The sequence below is a fragment of the Lethenteron reissneri genome, chromosome 24 (genome assembly GCF_015708825.2).
Source record: "Lethenteron reissneri isolate LAM-NWPU_2019-01 chromosome 24, ASM1570882v1, whole genome shotgun sequence".
Lineage (NCBI taxonomy): Eukaryota > Metazoa > Chordata > Hyperoartia > Petromyzontiformes > Petromyzontidae > Lethenteron > Lethenteron reissneri.
The window spans coordinates 7,935,434-7,947,782 of NC_083802.1; the positions used below are offsets into that span (position 1 = coordinate 7,935,434).

The following is a 12,349-nucleotide window of genomic DNA, read 5'->3' on the forward strand; positions in this document are numbered from 1 at the left end:
TCTCTCTTGGGGAAAAGTCTCAATTAAGACTCCTAAAACCCGGTCTCAAGACTCGTATTATGAAATATGGTCTCCCCTGCAGTCAATTCTCAATCAAGACTCTGATTCAGAAACCAAATGTCTTGGATCTAAGTCTTGGTCGCCTCTCTACCGAGGCAGCTGCTCCGCGTGTCTCACCCGTAGACGTAGTGGAACTCGTAGGTTCCGGACATGTGGGGCTTGATGGAGCAGAATGCGTCCGACTGTCCCACAACTCCCGTGTGCTTCCATGGCAGCTCACGGAAGCGGGCCCTCTCAAACGCGGCCCCCTCCTCGGGGTAGTTTGTGTAGACGGTCACAGGGAAGGCCTGCAGGCTTGGGCCCAGCCGGAACTGCAGCTCAAAGCCTGGAAGGAAAAACAAGTTCAATGGGGATGAAGCCAAGGATGAAACAGAACTATCCTAGACCAGGCCAAGGATGAACGCAGGCTAAAATAAACTAGTGTGAGGCTAAAGGTCTGAGAACAGACTAGGTTAAACTAGGCCAAGGCTTTGAAAATGCAATAACAGTTAGCATAAATAAATTAATGTCTTCCATCCTCCTACAATTGTATGAATTTTCACAATCCAGGGTCAAAAGTTGATTGAAAGGATTTCATATTTTTTGTCTGCTTTTTACTGTCTCATTTGTATTGTCTATTTTCTGTACCATTTGCATTACATTCACACCATTAGCCTAAATTAAATATGAATAAAATTTAAATTATTCATTAATAATACATTCTTGCACACATAATTTGACCCGTGAAATTATGCGCCTGATATGAATGGATCTTTCATACAAAAATCTATTAATCGCTGCATGCCCTCAAATCAGAAATAATTAATGGGGTGGCACTCTCCTAGTCTTGGCCAAAGCTGAAACTGCATCATTCTAGACTTAACCAAGGCTAATTCCTTACCAAGGTGGCAGTGGTTGAAACCTGATCTCAAAACTCGGATCCTGAAACCCGGCCTTAAGACTCAGATCCTGAAACCTGATCTCAAGACTCGGATTCTGAAACCCGGCCTCAAGACTCGGATCCTGAAACCTGATCTCAAGACTCGGATCCTGAAACAAGGCCTCAAGACTCTAGTCCTAAAACCGGTCTCCTGGAGCCAAGTCTCAATCAATACACTGATCTCAAAACCTGGTCTCAAGACTGTCATCCCAAAACCCGGTTTCCTGGAGAAAATATATTTTATAGTAAATATAAGAAGTATGCTACATGGAATTCACATCAGTGGCATATTCAAAAATACAGCTCTGGAAAACATCACGGAATGTTTTTCTTTATTTCTCATAAATGTATATTTAAACTAGGATCATAATAAGCATAATTTATATAATGCCTCACATCTGTGTGGCTGCTCAGTGTCTGAACATTACACAGCCGTTATGAACCCAACCCGGCCATTATGAACCTGACATGGCCGTTATGAACCTGACAGCCATTATGAACCCGAGCTATGAAGCTGCAGAGGAGCCGCTGCAACGCGCTCCTGCTCACCCTTCTTGACGCGGTAGAGCGTGCGCTCCAGGTTGTCCATGGCGTTGAGGGTGAGGACGCGTGTCTGCCGTACAGATGCCATCTTTTCACAGGCCAAGGAGGGTGGTGCTGGCATCAGCACCACTCAGGAGGGCCCTATGGGGGGGGGGGGGTCAGGGTTAATAAGGATGCCCAGAGGATTAAGGTGATAGCCCGAGACCAGGCAAACACGTACAAATGGCTAAGTTATGGGTCTAAGGATATGAGTTTGAGCCCATGGGTCTAGGGTAGAAGTTCGTGTGTCTGTGTGTCTGGGTCAGGGGTGGGGAAGCTACGATCCATGACTGCAATTCATATGTCCCGTGGCCACATGTGACTTACCACTTCGAAACAGACCACAAATGATACTTATCCATCACTGCAAGCATCTTAGCTGCACTAATCGGGTACTAGAGGGTGGAATATTTTTGACCTGGAAAAAATATCTTTCTAATTTGGGCACACTCAGTCTCTTCTGTCACTGCAATTGCCTCTTGCAGTGACAGACGTGACAGAGGTGTGAGGTGGTGTGTGGCCTTCCACCAAAGATATTTGAAAGCCCTATTTGGCTCTGAAAAATAAAAAAGTTTCCCAACTCTGATCTAAGTGTATGGGTTGAGGCCCATGGGTCAAAGTCTTGAATTAAGGCTGTTGGGCTAAATCCTGTATCTAAGTGTACTTGTTAAATCCATGGGTCTACGTGGATAAATGTGTATATCTAAATCATGGGGTTTAGGTTCAAGTCCGTGAGTCAAGAAGTTCCTATCTAAGGGTCAAAATCCGCGAGTTGAAGTAACAATTCTAAGTCTATGTGTTTAAGTCCAAGGATATAATTCGTGGTTTGAGTTCAATAATTTAATATTGAGGTATTTAGATTGATTTGATTCCAAGGATCTAAGTTACAGTCGGTACAATTACTGTAACCTCGGAATATATGAACAAAACAATAAATAAATTTGCGGCAATATTAGGGCCTGTTGCAGAAAATAGGAAAATGTCACTTTGTTGCAAATACATTGGTGAATGTTGACAGTATTGTGTCAGGTTTTTTGTAACGTTACAAACAAATTTGCTTACACGCAGATATATGGGTGCTTCCGAAACTGCCACTAATAACATCTTAACAAAGCAATGTGCACTTTTGTTTTTTTTACCAAAATAAATATGGCCACAAGAAGCGTTCCAAGATGTTTACTCTTCATGTATTTTCTTTATTATTCTACATAACGCTACGCAATGCTAACCGTGAGTTGTTGATTGTTAATCGCAAGTGTGTAACTATTTATCGATTACAACCAATTCTTACGCTCATGACACGTCCATCGGTTGTTCACGTAGGAATTGATCACTTAGAATGTATTCACATCAAGCACAAACGTTACCTTTAGGCTCCTTATCAAATGAGACAGAACACGAGTTTTAAACAGCACACAAACATGTGTCAAAAAACACTGGGCTTTTGTCCATTATGCAAAAATCAACGCACAATGCACAGAGGCTGAGTGCTTTGTACACATTTATGTGTTTTGTTTGAAACTCACGGTTTTTGGGCCTGCACTATTTTTATTTTTATGTTATGATCATGGGTTTTGTCTCGTCATTTATAGATGTGACAGAGCAAGAGACAGTATAAGACAGAAAGGGAATCGAAACTTAAGTCAGACCACGACTCACAATCGTGACAGTGTATTAAATAATTAAGGGACTGGCTGGTGGAGTGAATCATTACACGCTTCGTGAATAGATTACGTTTGCCTGCATTCAGAGGTCTCATTAATAGTCATGATGACCATGCCATGAATATTAATAAGCTCACGAACAGAGGTCATCTACGGTTATTGGTTGGCCCTCCTCCCAGGCGTACCCAGACGTGAATGGCTGCTGGTGCACGTGCATGTGTGCGTGTGTGGTTGCGATTCACCAGGATAAGAGCAGATTGTTTAAAATTCGCTGCGACGTTTCCCATGCGTAACTGTATACGTTTAATTCTAGATTTGAAGCTTTCGTGACTGCAAGGATTCATATTCTTAGGTTTTTTCGGTAAAGTCACGTAGGTAAAACATCAAAATTAATAAAAATAAAATAAAACAAAAAATCACGACGTTTCGGAGGCAACACAAGTCTCCGTCCCACCTGATGACGGAGACTTGTGTTGCCTCCGAAACGTCGTGATTTTTTGTTTTATTTTATTTTTATTAATTTTGATGTTTTACCTACGTGACTGATGACGGAGACTTGTGTTGCCTCCGAAACGTCGTGATTTTTTGTTTTATTTTATTTTTATTAATTTTGATGTTTTACCTACGTGACTTTACCGAAAAAACCTAAGAATATGTATCGTTTACACAATTGTGCTTTTTCGCTCCACATGCTCCATGGTCAAGTGAAGTTTCCCACTTCAAAACTGACCGCAAGTCATATTTATACATCGGTCACTGCAAGCATCTCAGCCACACTAATCAGGGACTCGAGCGGAACATTTTATCCCTGGAAAAAGACGTCTCTTTAATTTCAGCACTGCACACTCAGTCACTGACCTCAATGAACTGAAGATGCACATGGAGCAAAACGTCGGACATTGTGCCAAACAACAACACGTGGTACAATGCGAAGACGCATCGGGGAGATAGAAGCGCTATTTTATTTTGTTATATCCAAACACCGCCGACATCCACGGCAGTGCAGGGACTCGAAGGAAGACCCCAAACAAACAGTGGCTCTTCTTCTTGGTTCTTTCGGTAAAGTCGCGTAGAAGGGAAGTATTAAAATAATAAAAATAAAACATAATAAAATAATTCTCACAAATTATTTTCCTCAGGTGAAGAATTCTTCACCCGATGACGGCTGCTTGTGTTGTGGGCGAAACGTCGTGAGAATTATTTTATTATGTTTTATTTTTATTATTTTATTACTTCCCTTCTACGTGACTTTACCGAAAGAACCAAGAAGATGAATCCCTGCAGTCACGAAAGCTTAAAATCGAAATGTAAACAGTGGCTCTTCTCTAGCAGCTACGCAGCACCTGGGGTGTGTTGTCCTGGGCTATCCAACATGATGTAATGCTTTGTTTACGATAAATCAAGACTTTAATGGCATAGCGAGGCAGGTGCTACCATAGCGCTCCAGAGACATCAATGCATGGACGTGGCGTTAAAACGCATGGAAGTAACACTGCAGTGAGCCACCATGATGATACGCCTAGCCATCACTTTAAAAGTATTTTGTTTTATCATTAGCGAAGCTTGAAACTACTCGTTGTACAGCCTAGCTATGCATCTACAGCAGCCGTGTGCCGTGTTTGGGTTTAATTCCCTTTAAATACTTCACAGCCACTGGTAAATCGACTGCTGGATGCAGGTCATGGGGGTGGTTGACCATACTTCACCGCGGTCTTCAGCGAGGGTCATAGTGAAGGGGACGGGACCAGGACCGGGACACGTTCGGATACCCCTCGCCGTGACGTTAGCCGTGGCCGGGAATTGAACTCGGGTGACCGGCGGGCTCAAAGAGTGCAGCGCATTGACCACCGTGCCACCGGCTGAAACCCCCCTGGCTTTAAAAACAATGTGTGCTTGTAAAAGTAAATAAATAATTATCTAGATCTCCCCGAAAACTTGCCTAATTGGTTCCCAAAGCGAGCACCGCTATTTCTATAACGACCCCCCCCCCAAGTGTGCCCCGACCTACATTGGGTCCGCATGGACGACTGCCAGCGTGCCGCTGACGTGCGCCGTGACGTTGGCTGCAGTGGCGGCTGCCACAATGCGTCTCGATGTAGTCGCGTCAACAGGTCACGTCCGACCCGAACTCCTCGTGCCGTGGTGGCGAGATGTTAACTACCTCGCCTGGTATGCAGGGGATCGTGGGTTCGATTGTGACCCTGGGAGATGTTAACTACCTCGCGTGGTCTACAGGAGTTCGTGGGTTCGATTATGACCCTGATAAGATGTTAACTATCTTGCGTGGTATACAGGGGTTCGTGGGTTCGGTTGTGACCCTGGTAGATGTTAACTATCTCGCCTGGTCTACAGGGGGTCGTGGGTTCGATTGTAACCCTGAGAGATGTTAACTATCTCGCCTGGTATGCAGGAGTTCGTGGGTTCGATTGTGACCCTGGGAGATATTAACTACCTCGCCTGGTATGCAGGAGTTCGTGGGTTCGATTGTGACCTTGGGAGATGTAAACTACCTCGCCTGGTCTACAGAGGGTCGTGGGTTCGATCCTGATCCTGAGAGATGTTAACTCCCTCACCTGGTATGCAGGCGTTCGTGGGTTCGATCCTGATCCTGAGATATGTTAACTACCTCGCCGAGTATACGGGAGGTCATGGGTTCGATTCCGACCCCGACGCCTGTGTGTTTGGGAGTTTGCATGTTCTCCACATTATCTACAGAGACACCCACCAACACTCACGTGTATAATCAACATGCAATTCGAGGGTATTTTGCTGCAATACATTTCCACCTGATAAGCCACTCCGTTGAGCTATCATTTGTGGCCAGGTCGCTTCTGTAAAATAGCTATATAGCTCAGTAGACCTTACCTGGTAAAATAAAAAGTTTAGTTTATCATCGGACTTTTTTGGCAGTATCACAGTATGAAAAGTAATCAAGTCTGCATTAACCACACGTACTTTTGGTGAACATACAAACAAAACATGCTCCGATAATATGTGAATTGTCTTTGAAACGGATTGGCCTACGCCAGAGACAGCCTGTTTGCATGTTGATTCATTGTAAAAGGTATCTACAGTATTTGACGTTTAAACATCTTGACACCTGTTTTATATCCAGAAAGGGTAAAATCTGTTCTTATTTTTCACAAGTTCAGTTCTTGCCAGCAGCAAGCCCCTCGACATTTCACGCAGCCTCACAATGTGCACCTAGCCTGGCGCAAGCATCGTGGTGATGACATCGCTGTTGCTGTTGGTGCTCTTAATAGGTAACGGAAGTTGCACCACAGAGAACTCACTGGATGATGCCATGGCGCTATGCCAGAGGGTAACTTTCTAGTATTATTTTTTTTCTCACGAATGAAGCTTAAACTATCGTCGGACAGATCAGGGCACTTCCTAGGTCAGTTGCTACAAAATAAGAGCCGTTTGCTCTTGGGATTGCATCTTCCTTTTAAACGTAACTTGAATCATGCGATAAACATGCCACTGCAAACATTTCATTCTAATTCATTACAAGATATGACTAATATTAGACTCCTAAAACTTTTAATAAGCTTGACTCGAATGGTATTTTTAAAATAAATTATTCAAGTAAAAAAACATTGTTCCAAAGGCCCACTGGCTCATGGACAAACATTATTTTATTTTATTTTGATGATACAAACAGACCCTTTGAACTATAAAAGTGGCAATTAAACAAATGCATTAAAACAACTAATTATACAGTATGACATGAGGCCTGGAAGAGTAGGCCAAATACATTGTAGAGTGGTTCTCTAGAGCTCCCTCTGCTGGAAGCACTTCCACCACCAGCAGTGACGTGATCCAGCCATTGCAGGGCTGTGCCTTTATCAGATATATACCTTTTAGAATGGTTACACTTTACAAAATAAATTGCTACACAGTCACAGAAGTGTACACACAGTATTCACATTTGAACTCATAAACGTTTAACTGCATTGCACAATTCTAGATTTGAAGCTTTCGTGACTGCAAGGATTCATATTCTTGGGTTTTTTCGGTAAAGTCACGTAGGTAAAAAATTAAAATTAATAAAAGTAAAATAAAAATAAAATAAAAATCACGACGTTTCGGAGGCAACACAGGCTTCCGTCTTCAGGTGGAACCGTCACAGCACGATTGCTGTATCAAGTAAATGATACAGCAATACTTGATACAGCAATCGTGCTGTGACGGTTCCACCTGAAGACAGAAGCTTGTGTTGCCTCCGAAACGTCGTGATTTTTATTTAATTTTTACTTAACTTTTATTAATTTGAATTTTATTTTTTTACCTACGTGACTTTACCGAAAAAACCCAAGAATATGCGTGGCACAAATGTGAATGTTGCACATTAGGGCCCTACAACACACGGATCACTGCGACATGCCACGCGGCCCTTCAACTCACATTTTCTCAAGACGACCGCGAAACCGCAACGTGAAGACAAAGTTAAACACCGACAGCACCCACGCTGAGAGCGATGCACTTGGTGGCGAAGCGCAAAATAAATATTCTCATCAAATATAAACAAAAAAATTATTTAAAAAACAACTTGTCCACTTTAACGTTTTGCGAAAAGTATAAAAAAAATGACACCACCTAACGCCGGCCAAAGAAAACGAGTTAAGTCAGCGGCCGATATTTTTGAACGTTTAACCTTTAACAATTCACAGTGCCTCCTCGCTCGAGTGCTCACACAAGCGAGCGTGCGTGTGCTGCCGTGGTCACGTAGGCAGAAAATATCCACACGCGCACACACCACAGCGCGGAGGCGTCGGCACTTATGTATGCTCAGGCAGGGGCATTCGAATGCCCTGGACCTTGCCCCTGTCCTAACAATGCCCTTGCCCACGTCTCACGTGCCCTGAAAGAGCCCTGCCCCATTGGGAGTGTGAGCTATGCAAAGACCCCGTCTACAGTTACTTTCACAGAATGGGCATTGAGTGAGTGCGTGCACGTGTGAGGGTGTGGGCGTGCACGTGTGAGTGTGTGCACGTGTCAGTGAGTGCACGTGTGAGTGTGTGGGCGTGCACGTGTGAGTGCGTGCACGTGTGAGTGAGTGCACGTGTCAGTGAGTGCACGTGTGAGTGTATGTGTGCACGTGTCAGTGAGTGCACGTGTGAGTGTATGTGTGCACGTGTGAGTGAGTGCACGTGTCAGTGAGTGCACGTGTGAGGGTGTGGGCGTGCACGTGTGAGTGTGTGCACGTGTGAGTGAGTGCACGTGTGAGTGTGTGGGCGTGCACGTGTGAGTGTGTGGGCGTGCACGTGTGAGTGCGTGCACATGTGAGTGAGTGCACGTATCAGTGAGTGCACGTGTGAGTGTATGTGTGCACGTGTGAGTGAGTGCACGTGTCAGTGAGTGCACGTGTGAGTGTGTGGGCGTGCACGTGTGTGTGTGCACGTGTGTGTGTGCACGTGTGAGTGTGTGGGCATGCACGTGTGTGTGCACGTGTGAGTGTGTGCACGTGTGAGTGTGTGGGCGTGCACGTGTGTGCACGTGCGTGTGTGTGCACGTGTGAGTGTGTGCACGTGTGTGAGTGTGTGAGTGTGCGCGTGTGTGAGTGTGCGCGTGTGTGCGAGTGTGTGCGTGTGCGAGTGTGTGCACGTGCGAGTGTGTGCACGTGTGAGTGAGTGTGTGCACGTGTGAGTGAGTGTGTGCACGTGTGAGTGTGTCCACGTGTGTGTGCGTGGCCACCCACACCCCCTCATGTGCCGTGCTGGCCTTCATAGGTGCTCCCTAACAGAACTTGCCCCAAGCCTATTCAGGCTACTACATTCCGGGATCTTTGTCTTTGTGCATGTCTGAGTGTTGGTGGGTGTCTGTGTAGATAATGCAAGTTCATATCAATGTGTGTGTATAACCTGTACCTCATAGCTCATATAACTGTATGTGGGTATGTGTATCAAATACAATGTAAATGCATAATGCTGTAAGCATAATCGAGCGTGTGTGTGAGAAGGCGTGCATGTGTGTATGTATGCCGAACTTCTTTCGCACCGTACATACCAACGGTGCTAATCGGAGGTGCGGGGAAAGGACAACAAATAGAACACAAAACGCCGTTTTATTTCAATGAGTTTTCGATCCAGATGTAAAAGTGCATTGCTCCAGTGTCTTCCTAACAATGTGTATGCATGCACGTCTACATGCGTGTCCGCGTGTCCACGTGTGCATGCGTATGCGAACAGGTGCATGCTTATGTTCGTGTCACAGTGGTTCAACACTCCCTTAGCGAACCCGGTGACCCTGGGGTAGATTACCCAGCCGTGAATGACATCAGTGAAGCAAGTGGCAAAACCGTGCCTACCCTACGTCCACCGAGCCTTAATTACGCCACTGACCCGAATTCGATTCCCACTCACAACCAAAAACAGCCGCGATTATCTGAACCTGTCCTGGGCCTCCAGTGGGTCGACTTAGCCTTAAACGAGTACCTGTTGCAGTGTGTAAACACGAGCAACCAAGTGGCGGGTGGTAGTACGAGCTACTGATGAAGGCCACGATGGCCTTAACGGGTGCTCGCGAAGGGCACTTGCCCCAATAGTCCACTGGGCACTGCGTGTAACTCTACGTAGCTACGTTTCTAGATGCCAATTCAGCCGGGACGGCGACACCAAATATATTTCCACACCCAGCACACCACCACATCCAGCACAACTCTTCACGATGGCCGTGCCAACCAGTTCACGAACCAGCGGCCCGAAACCCTATCAGCAGTGAGAAATCAATCAATCGATCATTCTCAATTGTACGTGCCGAAATCGCCATCAATAAAGCAGGCATCGGTGCACATTACAGGGGCCGTCCATAAATGACGTCACGCACCTATGGGGGGGGGGGTCAGACATTTGTGACGATGTGTGACGAGGGGGGGGGGGTGTTGAGAAATGTGACGTCACATCAAAATGAGCAACTTTAAATAAATATAGACAACACGTTCTACTTAATTAAATAGACTTTTTGATAAATGTTTTCTCCTACAACATCAGAGTGCAGCGCCACATTAAATACGCACTACAATGACAATAGTTTAAAGCTATTTGAAGCACATTTTATTTTTAAAATGGAAATATGATTTGTGGGGGGGGGGGGGGGGCAGAGCTTTGTGATGTCATATTTGAGGGGGGGGTCTGACTTTTTGTGACAATGTGTGACGAGGGGGGGCATAGAGCAACTAGGAATGAAGCCTTGTCTGTGTTGATGGCGCATGCTCGCAGGAAGCCCGCAATCCCACGGGCATCGCCCATGAGGTCTCACTCCCCTCTCCCCCCATTTGTCCCCTGTGTCAACCCTCCCGGCCCCCCTCTCTCCTCTCCCCTTCCCTCCCTCCCTCCTCCTCCTCCTCCTCTAGCTCAAACACTAATCAATGAAATGTGTTCTTAACTTCAAACTGTATCTTCGTCCCTGTTCGTTTGTTCATTTTAGGCAGGAAAGCGTGATTTGTAAAGGGAAAATCTCTTCTGCAAGACACAAGGATGATCGATAACGTGGACTGTGATGGGCAGAGCTCTTCTGGAAGACATAAGGCAGATCAATAACCTGGATTGTGAAAGGCAAATCCCTTCTGGAAGACACAAGGTAGATCAATAACCTGGATTATGAAAGGCAAATCCCTTCTGGAAGACACAAGGTGGATCAATAACCTGGATTGTGAAAGGCAAATCCCTTCTGGAAGACACAAGGTGGATCAATAACCTGGATTATGAAAGGCAAAGCTCTTCTGGAAGACACAAGGTGGATCAATAACCTGAACTGTGAATGGCAAAGCTCTTCTGGAAGACACAAGGCGGATCAATAAATGATGCGAAAGCTACTTCCACAGCAGCCCTTCATTCGGAAACTCGCCTGACTCATCTTACTCGTGTTTGTTTGATCTCATCGCCTTTGGAAGATTTTCGCCACCAATCGGCGACAACCTTCCGCTTCCAGGAGAAGGCTGCCGTGGCAGGTCGTGGTCTCTTCCTTCTCTGGAAGATGCATTTTGATCATCTTCAAGAAACTACTGAATTACAATGTTTGTAAAATGTTTTGTATGTTAATGGTGTTTGACAAATTGGTGGAAATCACAGAACCTGGCTGTCACGAGCTGTCACATATCGTCTATCCTTCATACCTAACAGATGGTGGAGCCATGATGGAATACACATATAGATAAATATAGTGAGTGTATAAATATGTCGCGTAGAGTAGAGTGTCTGTACAACCATACCATGCAATGTACATGCAAGTGCGCAGGGCAGACTAGCGACGCTCACAACAACGAGTGGAGCGCCGGGCGGCTAAAATACAGAAAGTTGACACAGTTGGTGCATCTCATGGCTCCTGGATCTGTCCCGTGACGTTCCAGCGAGCCTTCGACACTTCACTTGGCCTCAAAGTGCACCCAGCCTGACACAAGCGCCATGGTGATGTCACCACCGGTTGTTGTGCGTCGATGCACGCCTCAAGATATGCTGTAGTATCTATTATAATGTAAAAAATATAGTAGCGTCATTTGGGACCGTGCATAAATGACGTCACGCGATTTTGGACGATTTTTAACCCCCCCCCCCCCTCATCACACGGCGTCACAAAAAGTCAGACCCCCCCTCAAATATGACGTCACAAAGCTCTGCCCCCCCCCTCAAATATGACGTCACAAAACTCTGCCCCCCCTCCAAAAAAAACATGCTTCAAATCGCTTTAAACTATTGTCATTGTAGTGCGTATTTAATGTGGCGCTGCACTCTGATGTTGTAGGAGAAAACATTTATTAAAAAGTATATTTAATTAAGTAGAACGTTCTTAAATGTGGAGCTTTCGTGACTGCAGGAATTACTATTTGGTTCTTTCGGTAAAGTCACGTATAAAGATAAAATAATAAATAAAATAATTATTTTATTTATTATTAAAGAGTAAGTAGAACGTGTTGTCTATATTATTTAAAGTTGCGCATTTTGATGTGACGTCACATTTCTCAACCCCCCCCCCCCATCGTCACACATCGTCACAAATGTCTGACCCCCCCCCCCCCCCCACTAGGTGAGTGACGTCATTTATGGCCCCTTTATGCAACTGCATCACACACAACCCTGCGCAAATATGCTTTGTGTTTTCTTGTTCATGTTTTTTTTGTTGCGGT

At 45.2% G+C, this 12,349-nt stretch overlaps 1 protein-coding gene across 3 annotated transcripts in view; it reads right to left on the reverse strand.

Annotated features, from left to right (window-relative positions):
* Positions 1-12,349, reverse strand: part of AGL (amylo-alpha-1, 6-glucosidase, 4-alpha-glucanotransferase) — a 65,574-nt gene that overhangs the window by 35,128 nt on the left and 18,097 nt on the right. For 2 of the 3 annotated variants that reach the window (XM_061558106.1, XM_061558107.1), the window contains 2 exons: positions 1,529-1,663; positions 178-385 (listed from right to left, as the gene is read on the reverse strand). In XM_061558106.1, coding sequence (XP_061414090.1) covers positions 178-385; positions 1,529-1,643 — 323 coding nt within the window. In that variant the 5' untranslated portion in view covers positions 1,644-1,663. Of the gene's footprint in view, positions 1-177; positions 386-1,528; positions 1,664-7,632; positions 7,980-12,349 lie in introns of those variants that run through there. The other variant, XM_061558105.1, reaches the window with a different exon arrangement.